General features: G+C 38.9%; 3 protein-coding genes across 3 annotated transcripts in view; 1 reads left to right on the forward strand and 2 right to left on the reverse strand.

Annotated features, from left to right (window-relative positions):
* Positions 1–878: 878 nt before the first annotated feature.
* LOC133526860 (centrosome-associated zinc finger protein Cp190) lies at positions 879–9,259 on the forward strand. Its single transcript, XM_061863683.1, is given in 4 exon segments — positions 879–1,147; positions 1,365–3,786; positions 3,788–5,438; positions 8,087–9,259. Coding segments are annotated over 2 exon segments (4,026 nt in total). The 5' UTR covers positions 879–1,147; positions 1,365–1,410; the 3' UTR covers position 5,438; positions 8,087–9,259.
* A 44-nt stretch (positions 9,260–9,303) lies between these two features.
* Positions 9,304–11,745, reverse strand: LOC133526861 (ubiquitin-conjugating enzyme E2 J2-like). The gene has a single exon (XM_061863684.1). The coding sequence runs from the start codon at positions 11,610–11,612 to the stop codon at positions 10,935–10,937; it is 678 nt and encodes a 225-aa protein (XP_061719668.1). The 5' UTR covers positions 11,613–11,745; the 3' UTR covers positions 9,304–10,934.
* Positions 11,746–12,656: 911 nt separating this feature from the next.
* Positions 12,657–27,630, reverse strand: part of LOC133526863 (centrosomal protein of 120 kDa-like) — a 37,843-nt gene continuing 22,869 nt past the window's right edge. Inside the window, exons 11-20 of the mRNA XM_061863686.1 lie at positions 27,146–27,376; positions 26,694–26,749; positions 25,514–25,623; positions 23,869–24,051; positions 20,776–20,952; positions 19,363–19,449; positions 18,711–18,871; positions 16,518–16,639; positions 14,732–14,771; positions 12,657–13,456 (exon numbers count right to left, since the gene is read on the reverse strand). Coding sequence (XP_061719670.1) covers positions 13,306–13,456; positions 14,732–14,771; positions 16,518–16,639; positions 18,711–18,871; positions 19,363–19,449; positions 20,776–20,952; positions 23,869–24,051; positions 25,514–25,623; positions 26,694–26,749; positions 27,146–27,376 — 1,318 coding nt within the window. The 3' untranslated portion in view covers positions 12,657–13,305. The remainder of the gene's footprint in view (positions 13,457–14,731; positions 14,772–16,517; positions 16,640–18,710; positions 18,872–19,362; positions 19,450–20,775; positions 20,953–23,868; positions 24,052–25,513; positions 25,624–26,693; positions 26,750–27,145; positions 27,377–27,630) is intronic.

Here is a 27,630-nt window from a genome sequence, read left to right on the forward strand (position 1 = left end):
TGGAGGCCCCTCTTAAGTAGACCCCAGAGGCTCGTCTGGCTATGACCTCTTGAGGTTTATAAGAGTTATAAGGGATCGGACGAAAAATTTGTGTTATACAAATAAAATCAATTTGGAAACCATAGTTAGTAGCTAAGTATACAATAAAATTAATGCCGCAATAATGATGTGCTGGCGCATTTTAGATTCCGTATTCCTAGAATGAAATCTATTATTACTTACTAGGTAGGCTAGGCGCCAGGCGCCACCCGCCAGTAGGTATTCAAGCTTTGGTTCAAGTAACATTTGATAAAATTATCGTTTTAAATAATAGCGCCATCTGTGTAATGACCGTATTAAGATAATAAAGCAGTTTATAAATCTATGAAAGCTGAAATAGGTAAATAGAAAAGCCACCTGCTCTAACAAATTTTTTTTTTTAATTTAACACGATTTCACATTAAAATTAAAGTAGGGACCTATTTAAAATTATAATTTAGCAAAACGGCACAATACAGCTATAAATGTAAAATGTAAATAGGTAGATAAGAAATGTTAAGTTGCTGTATCGAATTAAATTATAAACACATTCATTTCAATGTAGTAAATGAACAAGCTAAAATCAAAGCCACATTATTCATTTTGCTTATTATATCAGAGCCATCTATTGACTTTTACTTCGAAACGAATTCACCGCTACAATAGAATAGCGTCAACGACTAGTACCGTTGCAATGCGTCACCTTGCCCTAGTATGCCCTTGTTCCTCACATCGGCGTAAAATTAGAACGCAGACAATCAATAGTTGAAACCAAACTCTATGCAGATGGCGACACTCGAGAACGTTTAAATCACTACACTGATTATATTTTATTTTTAATAATAAAACTAATATAATAACTCCTATTGCTGGAATGAATAGTGTTATTTTGGGATAAAAATACTTGGAGGAAGCTTAATAAATTTTTTTTTAACAATTTAGGTCACAAATAGATAAAGCGTCTTGTTATTGATCCGAGACTGCCACATAAAGGCGTCGGTCAAAGATACGCTTAACACCGCCATCTTACGTTACTACTGTCAACTTCAGTCGAATTTAGTGGAGTAATTTTGTGAGAAGTGATGCTAAATTCAAGACTGCACGAGTCTCAATAAACCTAGGCTTATTGGTAAGTTCCAACAACAAATATAGTGTGGCGCAAAATTCAAGTAATTAAACAAAATGTGCAGAAAAGTTGTATCTCTAAATAGAAAGTATGAAAGCGTCCCTGGCTTCGTTTCCGAAATGGTTTGTAAACCTATCATCATCGATCGCACCTTAATAACCAGTGTTCAGTTTATATGTGACGACAATTTTCCTAAAATTTCATAATTTCGTTGTTTCAGTGTACAAAATGCTACAGCGATAACCTAGAAAACAGTCATAAATGCCATGAGCAAAATGTCCGATCTAAAGCAAGTGAAAGTTGATAACTGGGGGATATACTTCCTCCAGCGGCTAAAGCATTTTTTCAATCGAACCGATTATTGTGACCTAACGCTGCAGTTTCAAGACAATGCGCAGCTAAAAGTGCATCGGTTGGTGCTCAGTGCGTGCACCGAGTACTTCGAGCTGCTGGAGCGGACATGCGAGATGTACGAGGACTGCCTGGTGATGCCGGACGACCTCCAGGCCGACGTCGTCGTGCCCATCGTCAACTTCATGTACACCGGCCAGCTTGAATTTAAAATAGAACTTCTTGAAAAGCTGTACCAAACATCACAAATAATGAACATGCCAGTGTTGTCCAAACTCCTCGACGCGCAGCGCCAGCAGCAAGCGGCTCCTAAACCTCCGCCAACGCATAGTTACAGTGGCTTAAAAAGTTATGCTAAAAGTACAAGCAGCAAGCAAAAAGCACCGGTTCCCTCTACAAGTACCTCAAAGCGTACATTTAGTAAAGCTTTTGATATTGAAACACCAAGAGATAAATCCTACAGCAAGGCTACAAGTAGCACAAGTAATGGCAGGGCTTTTCGCTCACCTTCTCCGGTCCATATAGAGAACCATGTTCCTCCAAGGAAGTTTGTTAAGCGTGAACCTCGACCTACCAGGTATGAGCTCCCTGAGGAACTTGATACTGATAATATTTATGACAACTCATTTACTGATATATCCTATACCTCTACACCCTTGATGGTACATCCAGAAACAACAAAGCGGTATTCAGGCAAAAGGGGCCAGTTTAGTTCACCATCAAGCTCGAAAAGATTTGCTCAAGGGCCCTCTACTGTTGAAATTGTGGAATGTAGGAAAATATCTAAGGAAGAAAATGTTTATGATGATGACTCCATGATAAATGAACCAGATATGTATGGGAGAGATGTTTTACCACCTGAGCCCCCAGTTAAAAATTCCAGCCAACTTTTTGACCAAATATTAGATAATAATACAGGTCCTAAAGTGACAATTGAAGCTAAGAACAGCAAGCAGGCAAGCAAGTTGGACCATGCCAAGATTATAAGTGAAGTGCTAAAGAAGTACCCGCACTTAGTGAAAAGTAACAAAAATATCAAACTCAAACTTTTGGACACCCCAACCAAACCAGTCAAAAAACGACCGGTGACCCCACAAAAAATACACAAAGAAGATTTGCAGTTGAAACAAGAACCAGACTTCACATATGAATCTGAGGTTCTAGATTCTGCAAAGGCAGCAAAGCTTATTGCCATGGGAGCAGAGAATGTAAATGGGCCCTGGATCTGCCTTATATGTGGAACACCTGGTAGGGCTTTACATTTTACCTCTTATTACAAATTCAGACGCCATTTGGTTGAAGTACATAATGAGAAACCAGTTTCAAATATGTGTGAATACTGCGGTATGAAGTCACTTAAGAGAAATTATTTATTACACCACTTATACACTAAACATGGCAAGAAACCTCCACCTCAGTACAATTTCCCAAAATGTAACCTTTGCAGTTACATAGCATTGAATGAAGGTTACCTAGTCAAACATAAGATGACACATGTAGAAACAAGAAATTTCCGTTGCAATGTGTGTGTTGCAGCATTCAATTCTTCTGCCATGTTGTTAATGCACATCCAAAACACAGGCCATAAATACAGTGCTGAAAGAAGAACCAACCTCCAATGTGTTTATTGCCTCAAAGTCTTTTTACGCGAAGCCAATCTTTATGCTCACCTGAAAACTAATCACAAGCTAGAAGCTAAAACTGACTGCATCATTGATGATTCTGATGAGGAAAAGCAAGAAGAAGAACCTATTGAAAGAATTATTGACCGTAAGCCCATTAAGTATGAGTTACCTGTGACCTATGAACAGGAGTCTGAGGACGACACTGCTTATCAAATTCAGCAAAAGCCTCATGGAACCATAGATATTGTAGAACGGCCAAAAAAACATCGCACGGTTACCGCAACACCAAGGCAAAAGATCTTAAATTCAGGTTTTGGTGTGCCAATCCAATCTACTATACAACCTTCAACTCCTCAAAAGAAACCTAAGCCACAGACAATACAAAATCAGTTTCTTAAAGAGCTTAGCATTCCACAAATTGATAACTCAAACCATGAGGAAATTATAATGATTGGTGATACTGAATACATTATGAGGGATAATCAACTCATACCTAAAAATTCTAAAATGGCTGAAAATGATCAATATATTCTGTCTGATATGCTACATACAGATGTGGATCAAACATTACATACTCTGGAGTCTGATACATCACTTGAGTTTTCAAATATCCATAATTCAACTGAAATTAATCAATCTGATATGAAATTAAATAAAAAAATCAACTATGAATCAACCAATTCAGATTGTAGTTTCAAATGAAGAGGAATACAAGGCATTGATGTCCTCTAATCATTCAATAATATTTGATGATACAGATGCGAGTAAACGATTAACAGTATTGGCTGCTTCTCATAATGCTACATTGGATGGTACAATAGACCTGGACACTACACAAACTAATGACATGATGATTATTCAAGATGATTTTCCATTAAATGTGTCTGAGGCAGTTTCGAGTGATAATTCTAACATAGTTGTTGTATACAGTCATCCAGTTGATGATCATAATAAACCATACCAACTTATAACATCACAAGCTCTTGGTGGGGCTCAATTTGTTTCCACCTCAGCAGTACTCACTAGAAACTATGAGACTGTCACAACCACTTCTGGTGTCGTAAACACTCAAATAATTGATAATCAAGTTAGCTGGCACAACAATCTTGAACACAACATAGACAGTCAACAAATACAAGTAACACAGGAGCCTCAGCTCCAAGTACTTACAAATGTGGAAGAGGTGGTCATGGCTCCATCACAAGATGAAATTACTAACAAATTAGAAGAGCTCCCAGAAGTGCATCTGCTGCCTGTTGCATCAAAAGATGAATCCCAAATAAATCAAGTATCACAAATGGTAGAGCCATTACCAACTGAATCAGATGCTCATCACAATAATCAGAATGAGGAACAAGCTGCCGAAATAGTGGCTGCGGAAGAAATTCAAGTAGCCACATCAATGTCCATCGAAGTGGATGTTCCTGCACAAATAATAAAACATTCAGAAAATCTAGTAGCCATGTCAACGGAAGAGCCTATTTCTGAAACTATGCAAACAGAAAATCATGACATTGTAGCTCAAGATGAAGCTCAAGAGCAAGTTTCAACTGAAGTTGAGGAGGCCATGGAAAATATTCATGAGCCTTTGGATGAATCAGCCATTGAAGAAGAAGAAAATGTACAGAATGTAACGGAAATTACAGAGGAAACAAGTGAGTCACAAGAATTTGCTGAAGAAGCCACAATTGCTGAGCAACCATTAAATAATGATGGTCCTTCCTTTACACCTGCAACCCAGGAACAAATTCAAAATTTGACATCAGAATGGTCAGAAGACGAAGATGAGGCAATTGCTCAGAATGAGACTATAGAAAATGAAAATTCTGAAAACACTGTTCCTGAAATGGATAATCCAGATAACAATTCTGTGGAGCTAGAAGAATCAGTAGAGAACATCCAACAAGAAATGGAGAAACAGATGACTAGAATAGTTGCAATTGAACCCATTGAAGAATGTGAGAATCCCATGGAAGAAATGCAGACCGACCAGGGGCTACAAGAAAATGTTACTGTGACCAATACTGTACCAGCATGCCCCGAAAAAATATCATCATTACTTAATGACTGGGATGAGAATGATTCTCAAGAAGAAGAAGAGGAAAGAAATGATCCCACAACTGAAAACGATGGCGAAATCACTAACGAAAATGAGATTGTAGCAGCTCCTGAAGATATTGAAAGTGATGCTGCTCCAATTGTTGAGGCGCCTACTGAAAACGAACCACATGAACAAGAATGTCCAAAGAAAGATGACAAAATTAAGAGTCTGGTTAGTGACTGGGACGATGATGAAGAAGATGGGCCTAAGGAATGAGGTGAGTTATGTTAATATGAGCCATGACGTTCTTACGTTGTTATGAGCCACAAAGCTTGAAATAATAGTACATTACCATAGAGGACGGGAAACAAAGGGTTGCAGGCCAAGTAGATATAGACGGCCGAGCGTAGCAAGCTCGGATAGGGATACGCGGCCGGCAACCCCGTTTCTCGTCGAGATTTGTATAGTGCTTTTCTCAAACTTGCAGTGAAATAATTTTAAAAAAAAATAGGAGTTTTTATTACTTTCGGGTTATTAGAAGGGGAACGAAAATTTGATTATTTTTACGCTACGACGCACGGTTTACGAGATACAGCCCTATGAAGATTTATGCACGACTGAAAAAAAAAACTTTATGGGGCTGTATCTCCTAAACCGTGCGTCGTAGCGCAAAAATAATGAAATTTTTGTTCCCCTTTGAATCCCCGAAATGAATATTTAACGCACACAAAAAATTAAAATAAAACAAAAAAGACAAAAAAATAAAAAAACAATGGCAGAATTTTGCTTATATAGTTGGTCAAACTAATTTGTCAGTAAAAAAACAACAAATAAAACTACTCGTCGTTTTCTTTTGGGTGCTAGTCAGAGATGTGACTTATTTGAAATACTTGTATTTAAAATGCAAATACAAAATGCAAAATACCTATTTTGTATTTAAATACCTTTTAAAGAAAACTATTTTGTATTTTATTTCAAATAGTTTTTGGGACCTATTTTCTATTTTCAAAATACAAAATACTTTTTATTAGGTAAAGTAGGTAGTGACCCTGCCTATGAAGCCCATGGTCCCGGGTTCAAATCCTGGTAAGGGCATTTATTTGTGTGAACACAGATATTTGTTCCTGAGTCATGGGTGTTTTCTATGTTTTGTTTTTTTTTTTAGTTTATTTATGCACTATGAATTTTTTGAAACAGGGTTTAACACAATACCCACTATTGAAAACCTCTAGCTAGGGTTTATGTAATAGTTGGCGAGATCGCGCGGACCGATCCGCGTTTGCTTAATACCATTATTACATACTTAGTTATGTTTTCCTGTCGAAGCTGTTATTGTATCTATCGTTTAAATATCGACCTTATGTATATGTATTTAAGTATTTATAAATATTTATATATATCATTGTCTAGTATCCACTACACAAGCCTTAATGAGCTTATTACTGTGGGACTTAGTCAATTTGTGTAATAATGTCCTATAATATTTATATATTTATTATTTTAACATGGAACCGGTGAATCTGTTTAGTAACGCCGCAAATGACCACAAGCGTAACGAGAGATTAAAAATGTGGAATCTTAAGCGTTTCAAGGCACGAGAGGTAAACAAACTTTTCTGCCCTGTAGGGCTAATATGGTCGGCTCTTTATCATTTGTCACCATGTCTGTCACGTTCTAACAAGTATGTAAGTGCGAAAGTGACAGGCATAGTGACAGATGATAAAAATGCGACCATGATAACGCTGCTGGTGAAACACAAACGAGACGTTTTCACCAACCAACGAGAGGTATATACAAGCTGTAAAACATTACAAATCTAAATTAATGCTTTTAATAATTGAGTGTTAAAAACCGTCACTTAAAAATCCATTCAACCGGTAAACATGAGGAGACACAAAAATTGCACTCTAGAGGACTGATATACACCCGAGCAATACTAACTTTTTAATTAAGACTAGGTATTCACTATTTCAGAGTACCTTTTATCGCAAAGTATTTGTATTTTAAAAAAGCATTTTGAAAATACCTATTTTGTATTTAGTATTTTAAATACAAATTTGAAAACTATTTTGTATTTTGCATTTGAAATAGTATATCAAGGAAGTATTTGTATTTTGTATTTAAATACTTTTTATAAACTATTTTTCACATCCCTGGTATTTCCGGACCTAATTCGAAGTAAGTCATGTACTCATGTCAACATTTCATTACAAGTTTGAGAAAAATTAATTTTAGTCCAATCCAATGAAGAATAAATAAATTATATTAAACTGCTTTCAATTACTACAAAAATTCAGTTTGGTGTCCGGAACACAAATATATGAGATGACAAACGCGAAAACGGGTAGTTACTGTGACGTCATAAAGTCGGCAGCGCAGTTTTTTACTTTTTTTCTTTTAAACCATGTGGGGTACCAAATGAAAAGGCTTTGTGAGTAGATTACAAATATATAATACTGTAACATTTTCACTACTTGGTCTAACAAATTATTAGAAAATGTTCAAAAAATTTACAACTCAGAGTTACATTATATAGAAGATATTCACAGTCATTTGGTACTAAATTTGGAATAATCCATTCAGCCATTTTCAATTTAGAGCAATTCAAAGTGAATGTTTGTTACGTTTTCTAATAATTTGTTAGACCAAGTAGTGAAAATGTTATATATTTGTAATCTACTCACACTGGTACCCCACATGGTATGTTTAAAAAAAAATGTACTTTAGACTTTATGACGTCACAGTAACTACTCCCACCATTTTCGCGCTTGTCATCTCATATATCAGGACAAGACAATTTGGTGCTTTAAAATTATGTTTTAACAAAATGATGCCTTATTAATGATTTAAATTATTATAAATAAGTAAGGCTAATCTTAGTAACAATATATACTAGAGTTGATGTATTTTTTACGTTATTTGCAGAAAAGCCACCAGACAGACCCTGGCGGATATCATCATGACAAAGCTGGTGGAGCCGATTAGCAGTTGTTGCGGGCGATCCCAACACTTGCCTTAGGCAAAATATGTATTGTTATAAATTCTATAGAAAGTTTACTTTAGCTAAAGTATTAAGAGTCATTTTCTTATTTATACAATAAATAAGCTTACCTACACATTTGTTATGTAAATAATACCCCATACACAATACCATGATGTATTTATAAATATATTAATTAAAGATGCTTATATCCATATAGTTCTCATAAACTTGGTATATTATAAGTCTTCTTAAATAAATGTTAAATTTGAGTAATTTCTGTAGCTATTTGATTTTTCTACTGTCAATGAATGGTTTGAGTGTTTCTTCCAAAATATTTGACCATTAAGTATAAATATGATATAGACTGAGGTGTGTGGCTAAGATTGTTTTACAAATTATGTTGTATGTTTTTGTAGTGTGAATAAATAGGTGAAGCGACTGGGGAAGTTCTAAATGTCAATCAATGTAATCAATGTATTTAATACGTAATATAATTATGTAAACAATTTAGAAGAATTGCAATCCTAGATTCCATTATTACCAACTACTCCAATATTTTTGTAAGTTGGAACCTACATTAATAAATTCATCAATTTTTTTTTTTTATAAAAGTATTTATTTACAATAACAATATACATAATGGATATATACAGATGATTACTATAACTAGCTTATATCTAAAATAGGCCCTTGAGGCATTGTACCAAGGATGCTGGCGGCATTTTCTCGTTGTATCGCAATACTGATACGTTGTGCGAGGAAGCCGCCAGCTCTTCGGTCACCAGTTACGTCAACCAGACGTTTCGCGATTTCTCCAAAAAACTTGTGCGCGCTGGGACCTCATTTTTTGTTTGTATTTGGCCAATAGATTTCTTGTTTGCCTTGTTTAAAAACAAAAACCACATAGGTACTTGGACAAAACTAAGAACATGACATGCCAGTCTAAGGTGGCTAGCACAGAACATAATAATTATTGTATTCCGTGGTGGCTAGTTACGGAATGTTTATTGTATATATAATTCTTTCTTTCTTATTATGATATTACTAGTTAACACCTAGGTACAGTTGGCCTCTAAATGTAAAGCAAATAAATAAACAGACCATGCAAATTTTAATGTTTTTTAATTTCATAAATAATTCAGTCTCAAATAAAACAACATTAAAATAGAAAAATATCAACACTTTACTCAATGCTTTATTAAACAATATTATCTACAAATTTTCAACTGAAAATTATACATTTAGTTGTATTGATTCATCGTTACTAATTAAATTGTTATTTAACAAACTAATTACCCAACACATAACCATTTCTCCATTCATCATGATCAAATAAACAAATAAGTCTTGTTTCGTGGTAGCATCGCTGGGCAAAGGTATGGATTGCAAATTTAATTTGCCAAGTTATCAAATTACAGTGTAAACTCCATATAATGTCACTTAATATAACAATTCACTCCCTAAAATATATCTGAACATATGTTGGTTATATTATATTGTCACATGACAAGCAAAACTCACTAATTACCACAACAAGTTCATAGCCATATTGAACCACATTAATACTAAGATAAAGTAAGTAAGTAAATATTCTTTATTGCACCACAAAGAAAACAGATTTACAATGTAAAGAAAGGTAGCAACAGGCGGTAGCGGTGTTATCGGTGTAAGCGATCTCTTCCAGACAATCTTAGGTTAGAAGGATATAAAGAACAGTAAGTTTTTAGAACAGGTAGTGCACGAATTAATTAGAGGAATAGATTATTAGAGTTAAGTTGATTTTTGTTTAGTTATTTTTTAGTAATTAGTGAGTTTTGATTGTCACCTGACGATATCATAATTATACATTTGGTTTACTTTAGTATTAATTTCTCTATATTATAATGAAAACTATAGTGTCAAAAAACGTCCAGTCCCTTGAGTGTCATTATATAGAGTTTACACTTTATATGCAAAACAGTGCACAAAATGTGCTTCCATCACAGGTACTTAAATCATTTCCACAATTTCGTTGGCAAGTTTTCACTGGCCTTCAACCCACAATGTAGCTAATTTTGGCAATACCAGTCACTCGCCCATGCTAACACTGACATGGTATTAGATCCCAAGTAAATATTTGATGCGGTGATAAATATGAAACATAGGTTGTGCATGAAAATGTCAATGTCTAAACCAGCTTCAAACAATAAAAGGCTGTTGGCAGTGAAAGTACTGCAATCCTTCTCCACGGCCACAGTAAATACTGAGTAAAAGATCTGATAGAATAGTAAATGCAATTTCGATACTAATGAAATTATCTTATAGATAATCATAGTTACACACTTGCACAAACAATCAACAACATGAAAACATCAGACCATATGTGATCGCAGCAGGCTAAATGTCCCACTTTGTAATGAATTGCGGCCGCGAACACATGTACATGGCAGTATTCATATTTAATTCATATTTGTGCAATTGTGTTCATAAATGGTTGCATCTATCTATAATACTATGAAAGCAATTAATAAATAGGTAACATAGAGATATTATGTTAGCTTAGAGATCTTAAATTAGAAAGTTAACAATAGTTGCTGAACAAATAGACAAGGAACAAAAGTAATGTACTGCACACTATTAGATTAGCAACAGCTAACAGCCAAATTGATTACAACAGTGAGATAGATAGAGCACTAACAGAACATGAATGTGCAGATGCAAAGGAATTAATTATACACTTTCAGTGGAATAATTACCTATATACAAAATAAATTACAATATTTACATTAAAATTTAGCAATATTTTATTGTCTAGTCATTGGATATAGAGACTAGGACGTATTTCACCATATATGCGAGGAAGATGAAACCCACTAGAACAAACAAATTTGTCATAATATAGTACATGTTGGACTGCTGCTCTGTCATCACTTCACTTTCACTACCCGGAACTTCCTCCGCTTGCAACATAGCTTCCTGTCTCTCCTTCAACTGTTGTTCAATTTCCTCCACGAATTCGGGGAATAGTTCACAGAACATCTTGTTTTTTATATTAATTTCCAGAGATTCAGCTGCCATGCACCGTTTCTGGTAATCTGATGTTTCTATGGAGCCCCAAGTAGGTGTTTTTTCTAGCATAAAACTTAGCAGGCCCGTTAGGATGGTCGAAATAGACCACGCCGGATTCCAAGTGTCGGGGTGGAAATCCGTGATGCTGAGGCACAAACGTGTGTTGGTTCGGAAGCGCCCGTTGGGCGTGATCATGTAGATCGACGGCGGTTTGAACGGAAACTCCCGGGGAAATATGATTTTCCCATGGTAGTAACCACCTTCGTATGGACTTTTCTCGGGTCCTCGTACTACATAATGCCACTCCAGAATATTTGACGGCACAGGCTCCGCAGTAACGTATGGCACTGGGTCGTTTTTTAGCCGTAAGTAGTCTTGCTTTAGCCTGCTAGTGGCGCCGGTCACTTTTGTTTTTGCCATACTTTCTTGATTCTTAAGAGTAAAACATGGAAATATTTATAATTTACTTTTATGCGCAATCTATCGTATTACACATCCGTCACGTCAAACGTCATACTAGCAAGTAGGCATGCACGTAAATGTCGACTGCGAGTTCGACGAATCCTCGATCAGCGCTAGTGTTGTACACCAGTCAATATTTTTTATCGACTATGTTCGGAAAAGAAATACTTTTAGACATTGATACGCGAAAGAAAACGGTTCTTACTGCGAAAAACATGTTCTAAACATGGATGGATACTGAAGGGGAAGAGATATGATTTGGATATGAAACTTTAGATATGAATATTTTCTAAGTTTTTTTTGGACCGCCGTTTAGTGAAATGGGACATTTACCATTCTAATAACACTAGTGGACGGGCGTACCAAATCCACCTAAAGGTGTATTCCCATTTGTCCCTGCTGGGCAATGTGGGAATAGGTTCATCCATATGAATTATTCCCACCTGTCCCCGCCTCATGTATGGCGTGACATGGGTATACACCGACCTAAACAGATAACCAGTGTGTACATGTGATTTACATACATGTACCAACATATTTTGAAATAGATCATCAATAGAGCATTTGAGTTTATTCGGAAACATGGGACTTTTGTTACTACGGCCACAAAATTTGAAGTCGCCACGACACTTTCTGCTATTTTGTTGCTAAGAGCAACAGGGAAATAACATATACCTTTTTCTGTTCCTCTCAGTAGAAAGTGCCCGGCGTCTGGAAAGATCTGATAGCTATGACCCGAATACGAAAAAGCAAAAAATATAGGGTTTATAATTATCATAGTAACTTTTGATTGATTAATAACTCTTTGTTATATGCTTACCTGAGTGTTCTTGTACACGTGACCCACGGAACTCCTAAGCCGATTTAGATGATTGATTTTATGAACCAGATATACTTCATAAATTAAGTCAACAAATATAGTATAGGCTTTTTTGTCACATAATAGATAATAGTAGCGATTATGCGGTTTTGGGGAATTATTTAGAGAAAGAAACACTTGAATATTTAAAATATATATATTTTATTTAAATAACAACAGCAATAAATTGAGCTAGTTTCGATGACACACATGTCATAACAATTACCTAACATGTATATAATAAAGAATTACGAGTGTAGGGCGATTGCTTTAGTTATTTTATTGGCCACTACTACACAGTAATTGGTCACTCCTAACAAAGTCTAGCTACATGCGCCATGTGCAATTACAGTATCTATGAAGCACTTAGATTAATCATTTACGTCACTACAAAGGCCGTTGTGCTAAAATACGTAAAGATCACAGGTATAATGAAACCAATAAATTATCGATTGTATAAGATGAGTAAATCGTAATAAAAAACGCCCCCGCGCCTCGGAGTTTGACACCTGAAGAAGATGCAATGTAAAGTCAGCATCAAACAGTGACGCCAGAAGTGACCAATTTTTTCAGAACACATCATCCTTATTTTAGGCATTCAAATACATTTCAACTAAACCTAACTTGTATGCACGCGGAACGCGGATCCACGTTAGTAGTTACTGAACTCTAATTAAAAAAAATCATTAGAATTCAATACTGATTGCACGGATCCACGTTCAACACGAGAGGTTAAGCTGCGTAGCTAAGAATTTCGAATCATGAATTTACAAAGAGCCTTTCATTTGAACGCTAGCAAGAGCCGCAGTTGAGCAGGATAGATCTAATCTCCTGATTTAGATGCTGCAGGCGGTCCTCGTCGGGACTGTCACGCTTGACGAGGCGGTCTCTCTCTGCGATTAACTCCGACAGTCTCTCGTTTTTTGGGTTCTTTGACGTGGTTCTGTAAAAAAAAAGGTTGCCGTGGTTCTAATTCTATGGTTGGTAACCTTACCTCCTCGAGAAACTACGATAACCTTATCGTAGTTTCTCGAGGAACTACAGTATGAGATCCTTAAAAATATAGTGTACAGGTTTTTAAAGGTCCGCAACGCGCATGTAACACCTCTGGCAGCGGCCATCAGGCGGACCGTATGCTAGTTTGTCACCGACGTGGTATAAAAAAAAATCCAATGTGGCTATTTTAGTGTGCTCTGCGAATTGTGAGGATCCGTTAGGTCTCTTCAAGGGCTCATGGGGGTTGTTGTGTTCAAGATCAGCCTAATGGTCCAATACGGCAAAGCAAGACACATAGTCTAGGAATAATTGAGACGAAATGCGTAAAAAATAGGTTGGAAAACGGGTCCGTACATAATAAAAAAAGAAAAAGGTACACTGTATTATTTTTTATTGTTTGTTAACTTTAGCTTTGTAACAGGATATCTGAGGACCTACCGCGAACCATGCTCGATGTGTTGCCGACTGGTTAGGTCATTTTCCCAAAATCATTATTTCCTTGTAGCGTAATTTCCAGTCGCATTTTTTCCTATTCTTAATTTACACTAGACGTATTTATTCCTTGCATGATTTTTCCATGCGTAGATTTTCCCATTAGACAATTTATCCACAATCACCCAAATTGCGTACAGTTAGCAATATCGACGGAGCCCCGCTTGCGCGGGGCTCCTATTCTGTGCCGTTTGGCCTTCGGCCGTTTGAAGATACCTAACGAACCTAACCTACCGTTAAATTTTCACCGTCCCAATCCCAACACTCCCAACACCGACAATTTTGCAAGGAATAAATACGTCTAGTGTAAATTAAGAATAGTTAAATTGTCTAATGGGAAAATATGCGAATGGAAAAATCATGCAAGGAATAAATACGTCTAGTGTAAATTAAGAATAGTTAAATTGTCTAATGGGAAAATATGCGAATGGAAAAATCATGCAAGGAATAAAATACGTCTGGTGTAAATTAAGAATAGGAAAAAATGCGACTGGAAATTACGCTACAAGGAAATAATGATTTTGGGAAAATGACCTAACCAATCGTGTTGCCTCCCTGTCACAGTTACGTACGAATTTACAAGTGCGACAGAGAGGCAACACGTCGAACGTGGTTCGCGGTAGGCCTTCTGTTACGTTGCTGTCATTCGGATTATGCTACAATTACGGAATGCACTCAGGACTACATTTTAATGGCTAAGCTATTATGAAAACTGTATAAATGTACTTACTTCATTTCATCAAACATATCCAACTCTGGACCCGTCGTAGCTGTAAAAGATACAAATTTTAAATGTTTGCTATATTATTTATCTAAATTACATCGTCATAGGTAACTGTACAATTTAAATACAAATCTTACTTCCGTTTAACATATGAAGGAAACTAAATTCAAATAGCGTAACAAACCATGGATCTAATTGCGGCCAGTATAAATATTAAAATACAGTTACCACAACTGGTAGTTGTCCAGGTATTGCGCTTAGTATATACAATATACGCGAACCAAACCATAGATATAGGCGGATCTGTTGAGTCACTGAAGTACTTCACAGTGTGCGAAAAATGCATAGAGTTATATATAGTTAGTTTTTTTTAGTATTAGAAAGAAGGCGAGCTATCATGTTGTCTTTTTATTAAAAAGCACTTTAGAAAAATAATTTACAGCAAATATTTAACAATTATAAATCATATACGATCATTTACATTCTTTTGCTTTCATGAGTAATATAAACTAATTTTTAAAAGGGGTTTTTCAATAAAAAGACATCAAATTTGTTTACCTTTTTTCTAATGCTAAAAAAAACGATCTATAGACCAAGCTCTGTAGCGAATTTGATTGATAGCACAGAGCGTGGAAGTGTTATCATAAACGTCAAATGTCTATGAAATTATAGAGCTTTAGCATAGTTCGGAGTCTGGTGGATATCTGAACATGTATACATAGTTTTCTGATAATAAATAATTATTATATATTTCGTAATATGAGTAAATACCACTTCACAATGGCAACTCATGGAAAAAATATTCACGAAAAATCGTGAGAAATGCGGAAGAAAGAAATTTGGGCAACACAGGTACCGTTTAGGCATAAGACAATCGTTGTCCAGTTTCCCGATCAAACAGCGACATCTAGCGGGGTATCTTGACAACGGTAACAGTTTTTGGCACAGATGTAGTTGTAGTGCATAATAATAATAATTATTTTCCATCGTATTTTCACGGAAACGGAAAAAGTACTGAGGCTGACTGAAGCAGTATGTAGTATAAGAAATACGAACGTTTCCGAGATAATACGATGGAAAACAATTATTCTTTATATCTGTACAGTTGTGCAAAACTATGTTTTTAGTGGTAAGATTCGTGGATTGTATGATGATCAAACTGATTTACATTCAACAAATGACAAAACATCGACGTTTGATTTTGAGTATCATTTTAATCGGAACAATTGTAACAGGTGTGTAACAGAGCAAATCATTTAGCATCTTAGTTTCATATACATTTTCACGATGTAACACGAGGAACCCGAAAAATTTTAACAGGGTATTCCTGATCACATTTAAAGACTAAAACGTGATATAAACTATCCTGGATTTCGTCTAGTTTCAAAGTTATTACCAAATAATAATAAAAAAACATTTCTTAGTGTAACTTAATGCAAAACGCCTTTTTAATGGTGATGACACCATTAATAGCCATTATGAAGCGTAGCCTAAATATCCTTATTGATAGATGTCAAAAAGTGACAAGTAGCACATTGCAAAAACTTGGTTTTACGAAAAAAATAATATTTTAAATGCTAGTTTTACCATAACATTTACTTTTTATGTACAAATACATTCAAAAATTTGAAAAAAATTGGGTGAATTTACTTAAATTCATATTTATTTCCTTCTATTGGCCTCAGAAGTGCGTGGTTAAAATCTTTCGGGATTCTCGTGTTACACCAAGTATAAGGGCTAACAGTCAAAATACCTACTACAGTTGAAAACTGTAGACCATATACATACTTACATATGATAGAATTGGACTCGATGACTGGCATGTTGGCGAGTATGTCCACGTAAAAGTCGTCTTTTAGGCGTTCCATGTCGACCTGCTCGGCCTTCTCGTCTTGGTCTTGAATAGTGTCCAGACTGAAAAAATATCGATCTTATAGGCCATATTACGCAAAAATCTGTGTAGGGGACGCCACTAGCATAAACAGAGGATCAACGCGAAACACGAAAATATAAAGTTCGTTATTTGCCTCTTTATCACTCTTGCGTATTCGAGCAACAGTCAGTCAATATATCAGTGAATAAAAAAAAGCTACATATTCGTTGCAATGGTTTTTTATTTCGCCAAAATGTAAAGAGAAATAACGTGTCGTGTTCAGAAAACATACCAATTGACCAAGTCATATAAATTTTTTGGCCCCGGTGACCTCAGGAATGCGTGGCCGTGGTTAAAATCTGTCAGCCAGATGGGATTAGCGCCTATATCCGTTTGTAGCGTTGCGATCTGTTCTAGGCAACGCTACAAACAGATATAGGCGCTAACCCCATCTGGCCGAGCTGCCTCCTGTCGTGCCGCAGCTGCGCGAGCATCTGGCGCCGCGTGTGCAGCTTGTGGAGGTGCAGCTCGCGCACCGCGCGGCCCCACTGCTCCTTGAAGAACGCCTTGGACTGCACTGCGCTGTCCAACTTCTGTTCTAGGCAACGCTACAAACAGATATAGGCGCTAACCCCATCTGGCCGAGCTGCCTCCTGTCGTGCCGCAGCTGCGCGAGCATCTGGCGCCGCGTGTGCAGCTTGTGGAGGTGCAGCTCGCGCACCGCGCGGCCCCACTGCTCCTTGAAGAACGCCTTGGACTGCACTGCGCTGTCCAACTTCTGTTCTAGGCAACGCTACAAACAGATATAGGCGCTAACCCCATCTGGCCGAGCTGCCTCCTGTCGTGCCGCAGCTGCGCGAGCATCTGGCGCCGCGTGTGCAGCTTGTGGAGGTGCAGCTCGCGCACCGCGCGGCCCCACTGCTCCTTGAAGAACGCCTTGGACTGCACTGCGCTGTCCAACTTCTGTTCTAGGCAACGCTACATACAGATATAGGCGCTAACCCCATCTGGCCGAGCTGCCTCCTGTCGTGCCGCAGCTGCGCGAGCATCTGGCGCCGCGTGTGCAGCTTGTGGAGGTGCAGCTCGCGCACCGCGCGGCCCCACTGCTCCTTGAAGAACGCCTTGGACTGCACTGCGCTGTCCAACTTCTGTTCTAGGCAACGCTACAAACAGATATAGGCGCTAACCCCATCTGGCCGAGCTGCCTCCTGTCGTGCCGCAGCTGCGCGAGCATCTGGCGCCGCGTGTGCAGCTTGTGGAGGTGCAGCTCGCGCACCGCGCGGCCCCACTGCTCCTTGAAGAACGCCTTGGACTGCACTGCGCTGTCCAACTTCTGTTCTAGGCAACGCTACAAACAGATATAGGCGCTAACCCCATCTGGCCGAGCTGCCTCCTGTCGTGCCGCAGCTGCGCGAGCATCTGGCGCCGCGTGTGCAGCTTGTGGAGGTGCAGCTCGCGCACCGCGCGGCCCCACTGCTCCTTGAAGAACGCCTTGGACTGCACTGCGCTGTCCAACTTCTGTTCTAGGCAACGCTACAAACAGATATAGGCGCTAACCCCATCTGGCCGAGCTGCCTCCTGTCGTGCCGCAGCTGCGCGAGCATCTGGCGCCGCGTGTGCAGCTTGTGGAGGTGCAGCTCGCGCACCGCGCGGCCCCACTGCTCCTTGAAGAACGCCTTGGACTGCACTGCGCTGTCCAACTTCTGTTCTAGGCAACGCTACATACAGATATAGGCGCTAACCCCATCTGGCCGAGCTGCCTCCTGTCGTGCCGCAGCTGCGCGAGCATCTGGCGCCGCGTGTGCAGCTTGTGGAGGTGCAGCTCGCGCACCGCGCGGCCCCACTGCTCCTTGAAGAACGCCTTGGACTGCACTGCGCTGTCCAACTTCTGTTCTAGGCAACGCTACAAACAGATATAGGCGCTAACCCCATCTGGCCGAGCTGCCTCCTGTCGTGCCGCAGCTGCGCGAGCATCTGGCGCCGCGTGTGCAGCTTGTGGAGGTGCAGCTCGCGCACCGCGCGGCCCCACTGCTCCTTGAAGAACGCCTTGGACTGCACTGCGCTGTCCAACTTCTGTTCTAGGCAACGCTACAAACAGATATAGGCGCTAACCCCATCTGGCCGAGCTGCCTCCTGTCGTGCCGCAGCTGCGCGAGCATCTGGCGCCGCGTGTGCAGCTTGTGGAGGTGCAGCTCGCGCACCGCGCGGCCCCACTGCTCCTTGAAGAACGCCTTGGACTGCACTGCGCTGTCCAACTTCTGTTCTAGGCAACGCTACAAACAGATATAGGCGCTAACCCCATCTGGCCGAGCTGCCTCCTGTCGTGCCGCAGCTGCGCGAGCATCTGGCGCCGCGTGTGCAGCTTGTGGAGGTGCAGCTCGCGCACCGCGCGGCCCCACTGCTCCTTGAAGAACGCCTTGGACTGCACTGCGCTGTTCAACTTCTGTTCTAGGCAACGCTACAAACAGATATAGGCGCTAACCCCATCTGGCCGAGCTGCCTCCTGTCGTGCCGCAGCTGCGCGAGCATCTGGCGCCGCGTGTGCAGCTTGTGGAGGTGCAGCTCGCGCACCGCGCGGCCCCACTGCTCCTTGAAGAACGCCTTGGACTGCACTGCGCTGTTCAACTTCTCTTCTAGGCAACGCTGTAACAAATCAATTTAAAAATATAAGTTAAGTATAAGTATACAAATGAACTTTAAATGCACTCTGCACAGTCATCACAGTATTTGTCGCGTCAAATATTTGTTTAACTTGAATCCGTACCAACTCCTGTATGAGGCTCGCGGTTTGGTCTTTAGTCAATCCAGAATATTTGCTCTCTGATTCCTTTTCAATATTCTTGGCATTAATCTGAAAATGTAAAATTTCCTTTTTAGATTCTTATGAAACTGAACAAAATAAATTAAAAGTAATTAACTAACACGTTATTATAATTCCGATAAAAATAAACTTAAAATAAATTGAGATAAATTCGTAATTTTAGAGAGGCGAATGGAACAAATTATGACTGTAATTTCAGTACTGATTTGAAAAAAGTTTCTTCTTCTTCACGTGCCATTTCCGTCCAGGAGGTTGGCGACCATATGTCTATATGTCTCTCTATGTTCAGTCATGCGAATTAGTCCAGTCCATGATGTGCGCCTTCTACCACGACCACACTTGCCTTCAATTTTTCCTTTAATTATTAATTTCAGTAGGTTGTATTTATTGTTTCTATATATATGTCCAAAATACGCTGCTTTTCTTTTCTTAATTGTTGATACTACTTCTAGATCTTTTTTCATGATTTCCAAAACTCTGATATTAGTTATCCTATCAGTCCATTTTATTTTGAGCATCCTTCGATAAATCCACATTTGAAAAAAGTTTGTATTATTTATTTTTATCTATTTTAAGTGCCCCGCTGCTCCAAAGGCCCAAAGGCACAAAAAAAGGGAGCTATCTTCCAATTATACCGGTCGTCAGTAAATTCGACATTTTCGTGGTTTACCGTAATATCCGGGTACATATATGAAAATAAGAATTATTAATATCGCGGCCAGTTTCATGCCTATAAATGACATGGACATAATTTAGGGAAAAGGATCCAACCCGCAAAAATCTGTCACTAAAATTTGAAATTTTTAGTTTTGTCAAAAATTACATTTTTAATAAAAGCTTTTATCGCTGACTATATTTTTCTTTCAACAGGCTACTAATACTCATCGAGACAATTCTAACAAACCCAAACAGAATAACTAGTCTACGTGACCTCTTTCTAGGGTGCAATACCAGCTGTCGTTCCAACTGCATCACTTTCAGCTCCAGCTCCTTGATCCGCATATCCTTGAGCTTGAGCCGGTGGTTCCTGTCGTCCTCCATTTTTGATTGATCGAGCGTTAGCGAAGCTTTCCGTTTTAGCTTGGGCAAAAAAGCTTTCGTATGTACGGAACTCCGGATGTTCTCCTCTACATGTCGCAATTCTAAACTGATTCTCGTGAAATTTTGTGAGCAGGTTCGATGGTTAAATATATGTTTTTGTCGATTCAGTTTTTGGAAATTTTTCAAAATGACGGAGCCATACATTTATTCAATTTTAAGTTCGCGAGGTCTACAGCTCACACATCCCCTAGTAGTAGTTACCTACAATGATACACTCTCTACTTGTCTACGTTGACCCCCTATTTCCTACACTACCTTCATGGTCTCCAGCTGTCGTTCCAGCTGCATGACCTTCGCCTCCAGCTCCTCGATGCGCATATCCTTGAGCTTGAGCCGGTGGTTCATGTCGTCCTCCATTTTCTGCGAGGCCTCTCTGAGCTCCTGGTACTTCGCCGTGTAGTGCGTCTCCAGAGCATTCTTCGCGTCTAGAAGCTGTGAAAGATTACAAAAATCCTGTCAGTAATAGAAGTTGCAAAGCAAACACGGTGTTTGTGTGACTACATACATTAAAGATTAAACTTTTTTTAACATCAGAAATAACTCCACAACTAAGGAATAACTCATTACTGAAGGTCTTGTTTGGACTCGTGTAACTTCTGAAATTATTTATGACATTTATGCTTCAAATTTATGCCCTAATTCATAAGCTATCGAATGATTATTATTTTTTAGATGTGCGATAGGTAAATGGGCAGATGGGTAGATGGCTTGGTTAATGGGTACATTAACCAAGTGCAGTAGTGTATGGCACCATAAAACTTTGAAAGGGTGCAGTTTTAAAATGGTCGAGAAAAAACATAGGTATGGGGGGTGATTTGTCGATAGAAATTCATCGTGCTTCACTATAGGGACCGTGCGCGTTGGAGGGTCTGCCATCTTGTGCCACCGAAATCAGGTTTTGGTCACATATTTTGACGTAATTTCTGTATTCCATACAAAAACGGTTTTATTGTTCGTAATAATATTTTTTATGATTCCAAAAAGGTTGGTGACATCTGGTCCGTCATACTGACGTTGACAGATGTCATTGTGACTGTGAATTTCTTGGTAGATTTGATGGAATTTAATTATAGGGAGCGTGCATGAACTGTAGGAGGCAGCACAGGAGCCGTCAGGTTTTTGGCGCGAGGCGTAAATGTAGTGTTTATTATTCCGATGTAGCCCACAAGATGGCAGAACCTACTATGCACAAGAAAACACGTGACGTGTAAATGTACATGTTTATGGTTCCGATTCAGGCCACAAGATGGCAGACCCTCCAACGCGCACGGTCCCTATAAATTAGGGTATAGTAGGTTCTGCCATCTTGTGGGCTACATCGGAACAATAAACATTACAGTTAGGTACGCCTCGCGCCAAAAATCTGACGGCTCCTGTGCTGCCTCATACAGTTCATGCACGCTCCCTATACGTGGACAAACACATTGTATATGTCCTAAACAAAAAGCAGCCAGGGAGTTAGCCACGTATAAGGATGGTATTCTACCTGTCCAATTTGTTGGTCCAATGTGTATTTGCATCTCACATGTTGCTTAATGAGAGAGTAAGTAAGACGCAATGCACATTGGACAAAGAAATTGGACAGGTGGAATACCATCCTTAGCTGAAGACACCGGTTCGATTCCGGCCTCGGCCACTGGAGGGTTTGGTCAGTTTTTCTTTAGTATCATTATCATCTATTTCAGTTTACAAAAACTCCACAAAATATCGTTTGTGCAATGAGGGGGTAAGTGTAATTTTGGAAGCGAGGGTGGTAATTCCTGACAGCCGCAGGCTGGAGAGTTTGCAATATGCTTACCCCCGGAGTTACACATAATGTTTTTATCACACTTGCGAAGAAAAAACTAAATTTTAAGTGGTATAATTCTTAACTACGGTGACATTTCAAACATTCGTCCGCCCGCCATTTTGTAATTTCTGAACAGGTTAGACATCGTAGGCACAGACCTATTCGGCATTCAGCCACGATTGAAAATTATGTAAAAATTATTTAAACAGCTGTTAAATTAATCAAATTAAATAATTTTAAACATAAATAAAAATTCTAAATTATTAACGTCAGTACTTTAAAAGTAAAACTCATTTATGCTACTTGGTTTGCATGAATAAGTGACATAATTAAAAAAAAACCTATAACTCCCCAGCAAGTGTGATGAAAAAGTTATCAGCAATAGGGATGTTGACATCAAACGTAGCAAACTAATTAAAAAGAATCAAATATATTAAAAATAATGTCGATTATCACATCGTGACGTCATCAAGATCACTTGACAGCTTGGAGCATTCATTATTAGCGCGAAATTTAATCACTAAACTAATTAAACTCGATTTTTTATTTAAAGATATTCAATAAAAATATATTTTTTTGTTACTATAATTACGTGCCTACCTATAAAATTAAAACTGTTCTAAGAAATTGTCAATTGCAGCCGTCGTCAGAGGTGGTGCGGGACACGTCGGGCGCGAGATGGCGGCACTGCTCGATGCTAAGCTTGGTTTCCAGGCCGGTCCGCTCGGATCACTCGCGAGCTAGGCTCGAGGTTCTTTATCTAAGAATCGGGTACGGACCATGCAACATCTTCAGATTTAAGTCGGTTCGGAGAGACTCTACATCATGGAACTGCTAGCGCAGACCATGGAGCACAAGGCCCACCAACATTGTCGGTGCGCTGACTCCTCGCATACTCGGGAAACCTAGACGATCTAATAGACTTGACAACCGATGCTGTGCAATAATCGCAAAATTTAGATGTTGTCTTATTAATAGTAGATTGTACAACAAGGGCATAAAATAAAGCGATCCATTTTTATCCGAGGCAATTTATTGGTCCGAGCGCAGCGAGCGATGCTTTTCACTTCGATTACGAGGAAAATTGACAAGAATTTCAAATAATTAGATGTTATTTCAACGTATTTGTTCAAGGCTAAAGAAATTCGTACTCGGGCCGGTCAGGGTTGCAGGGCTGGCAGTTTATATGGCAGATTTTGAACTTTATTGCCAAGTTAATAAGGGCCGAAATAGATGATTTTACTTTATGCTCTAGAGCATAATAAGCAATTTTATGTCGCAATGTTACACGCGACTTAAATGTCAATTTTACGAGCATGAGAAATGAAAAATATAATTAATGTAATAATTATACTAATTTCATTTTAATTGAATTAATTAATTTATTTCAAATTGTATATTTTAATTTGCCACTAAAAATGGTGAATTGTGTTGATACATGTTATATTAACTCCATTACATTGTACCTGACCATGATTCTAGCAAATAAAAAACTTTGAATTTTTATATTTTGCCTAGTTGACTACATCGCTTCACTATTAAATAACTGAAGAAGTAACCTTTTTCTCCCTCTCGGTGTTGCGGTAGCCGCGCAGCCGGAAGTCGTCGGTGGCGCGCGCCAGGTCGGCGGCCAGCCGGCGGCACTGCTCCACGCCGCGGCCCAGCTTGCTCTCCAGCTCCGTACGCTTCTTGCTCCACTCGCGGGAGAGCAGCTCGAGGTGGTATTCTTCTTTGCGTTGCAGCTGAAATAACCAGAGGATATTGTAATCCCATCAGAAACATTTTAAACGTTGCCAAGACGAAACCATTAGGCTCGCACTGTCAATAAGTTATCAGATCTCTTGTAGAGCCAAGCTTCTAACTTAGTCACCTTAGTCAAAATATGTGGGAGTCTCGTTACTACAAGAAGTATTGTAGTAATGAGAGAAAATCGCAATTATGAGAGCTATGCAGTTGAAATTTTTTATACTTAGTAAGTCCACTATTGACATTATATCCCGAGAATTTTGTTGATCTGGTATAATCCAAACCCAAGTTATGAGGGTTCAAAAAACGATAAAGCGCTTCGAGAAAAGGTAGGTAGTACCCTTGGGCTCCGCTTTGCTCGTCTTGGCGTACTACCGTGCCCCCAGATTACAATTAAAACATGGATCGCATACACGCAATTTTTTTAATATAGCGCCTGTTTTAGCTACACCAGACGAAAATAAAAATAAATCAGAACATAGAAATTAGCTTCTGCTTGAAACTTTGCGAGAATGATAATTTTATTTGTTTAAAACTATCCTATGTACAGTATGTACATCCCCGGGACCCAAATTTGAGTTTAGCGCATTAAGCGATTAACCCTTTAAGAGGCTACCAGGCCAAATTTGCTGTTTTTACGTCGCTATAGCATACTTGAACGTTGTATAAACAATAAAGTTACACACACAATATGTTAGCTTGGTAATTGTCCTTTAACGAGGTCTACTAATATTTCAAAAAACTAATCGTATCACAAGTAAATATTTTTTCCATGAACCCTTCCCTCGAGTTAAAATCCGTATAAGCTCCCTTATTATGCAACGTTTATACACAAAACTATAACCAATAGTGAATAAAGCTGTACACTTCAATTATGTCTGCCGATTTTTTCAATTATACGAGTATGAATAGTTTTTGAGAACTCGATACTATTCAAGTTCGTGCGTTGCCCCGGCGCGCGGGTATCTGCACGAGCGACGAGCGGCAGTCGCCGCTTGGCCGTCGGACGGCGAACGTGCGTCACGCGACGCGACGCGCGCGCTATATATTAATATCTGTGAATTGATGGTACGATGTTGACTTTTGAGCGACAGGACACTTAACTATTTAAGTTTAAAGTGAGTGTTAAGAGAGTGAACGGACGAAATAATTTGCTTGCTTGTGCAAATTCAAGTGCGCTCGAGGTCAACGTCATATCGTAAACCTTGTCGGAAAGCACGTTTATAATATTGATATGAAATTCGCTACATTTGCTATGAAATTTGTCCACTTCCACCCACCACTTTATGTAACGATTGATAGAACTCATTGGTTTCCATTTATTTCCCCAAATGTAATGAACACCCTATTTCACCGCGATGGTAGATAACCCTGCCAAACTTTTTGAAAGGCTTTCTCAGCAGCATAGATATTAGATAGTACAATGAAGCTATAGCGAAACGTTAAATAAGCACTAACCTGTATCTTATACAGCTCCTGTTGTTTCTCTTTCCAGTCTTCGAGTTCGTCCACAAACTTCTGCATGATGTTGTCGCGCTCCTCGTATGGTATCACCCTCTTTACCATGTCTGCAATGGAAGCAAGCGTCATCAGTTTCGTGATTTATTTATGCATGACCATATTAGTAGACAATTGCCTTTATAGGGTTCCATACCTCAAAAAAAAAACAGAACCCACATAGGATCACCCGTGCGCCTGTCTGTCCGGCTGTCACACCCTATTTGCTCCAAAACTACTGGAGCAATTAAGTTGAAATAAAGATAAAGATAGTTTATTATTCAAGTAGGCTTATTACATTGCGCTTATGAACGTAATGTTTGACGTTCATAAGCGCAATGTAATAAGCCTACTACACACATTTTTTTTAAACGTTTGTCCCTTTCCGACGTATTGGTATGATGGAAAGGGACAAACGATTATTAGCGGCTTCGTAACTTTAGTACACGTTTATGAATAAGGGGGTTGATGAATTTGGTACAAATGTCTCATGTATGTGACCCAGATACGAGCAAGTAGCGTTATAGTTCTTTACCTATAGATTACAGGAAAACTTATAAGAAGTCTGCAGATTTAAGATAAAAGGCCGGATTTTTAAGCAGCAGGAGTCTCCAAGCTACAGGAATGTAAATACATGGTGATATATAGAAAAAGTATGAGGAAGGCCTTCGGCCAGCAGTGGGACACCTAAATAAATAATTACTCAGAACTCAGATGTGATATCTGATCTGACGTTACTCCCTGCAAGAAAAGTGGAACCAAAGAGAATTGACTGGTAGTCTAAGAAAAATACGTATCCCTTAGTTTGACATACAAACCAGATGGCGCTGTACTGCGCCATATGTTTTGCTGTCACTAAATTGTCAAACGTCAACTTTTGACAATTAGAGTTACCGCAAAATGTATGGAGCTGTACACCGCCATCTCGTTTACCTGTCAAATTCGAAGCACGAAATTGTCTTAGATTTTAGGCATCTCACTATTCTTCTCAATCAATGAATCTTTGGTGGAAGTAAAAGAACTTTTGAGGGGAGTTTGCCAAACGCATGCCTAAGACCTCTCCGAAAGTGCTTCTATTTTTTCGACATTGCCGCGTTGTGGATCCGTAATATCCGTAGTTAAGTACATCAATTTTAATTACCTTTATCGTTTCGTATGCAGGTGTCACTCTTACTCGTCTCTAGTTTTACTGGTGTGCTGAAATTAATAAAATTATCATGATAACCTCATATTGAATGAAAAAAATAAGGTTTTGTGCACATTAGTTATTAAGTTAGTTTTTTTTATAACAAATTGTTTTAATTTATCATCACATTTATTGAAACTAAACTAAACCTTACTGGTGCATTTAACCCTAACATCACAAACACGAGCAAAATAAAATTATATGTTGTTTTTAACACCTAGTATATAAATGCGTCTAGAAGAATGTAACATTTCAGCACACTGTACTTGTCTCCCTTGTCTATATCCGTCTCGCACTGCACTTGCATGTCGCTAGTAAGGGGTCTCTCTCGACCCACTAGTAGTTTTTCTTGCCTGAGCACGATCAACTCATCTCATACACCTGTATACCATGAATATATGACATACCTGTCTTTCTCCCCCACGCTATCTTTGTCTCCCACGCTCTCTTCTCGCACGCTGTCCTTGTCTCCCTTGTCTGTCTGCGTCTCGCACTGTACTTGCATGTCGCTAGTAAGTGGTTTCTCTCGTGCCGCTAGTAGTTTTTCTTGGCTGAGCGCGAACGAATCGCACATCTTTCGTATAAGTTCCGTTATCTCGTTGGTTTGGATAATAGCAGCACCTGATGCATCTTTGTACCTAGAATAGTAATACATATAAGTAAATCATATGCAAACGAATAAAATCGTGCAAAATCTCAGGAATAGGTCGAATTTATTTGATGACCCCAGAGAGAGGCGAACCCAATGCTCTAGAAAGGCATCAAAATGTCTTAATCTGGAACTGGCAATATGTAATATGCTAAATACAATTATTATACTAGAGCAAAAAAATAGCAGCATTGCCAACTGGATAGGGACCATGCGCGTTGGAGGGTCTGCCATCTTGTGGCC

This window comes from Cydia pomonella, chromosome 17 (assembly GCF_033807575.1).
Source record: "Cydia pomonella isolate Wapato2018A chromosome 17, ilCydPomo1, whole genome shotgun sequence".
In the NCBI taxonomy this organism is placed as follows: domain Eukaryota; kingdom Metazoa; phylum Arthropoda; class Insecta; order Lepidoptera; family Tortricidae; genus Cydia; species Cydia pomonella.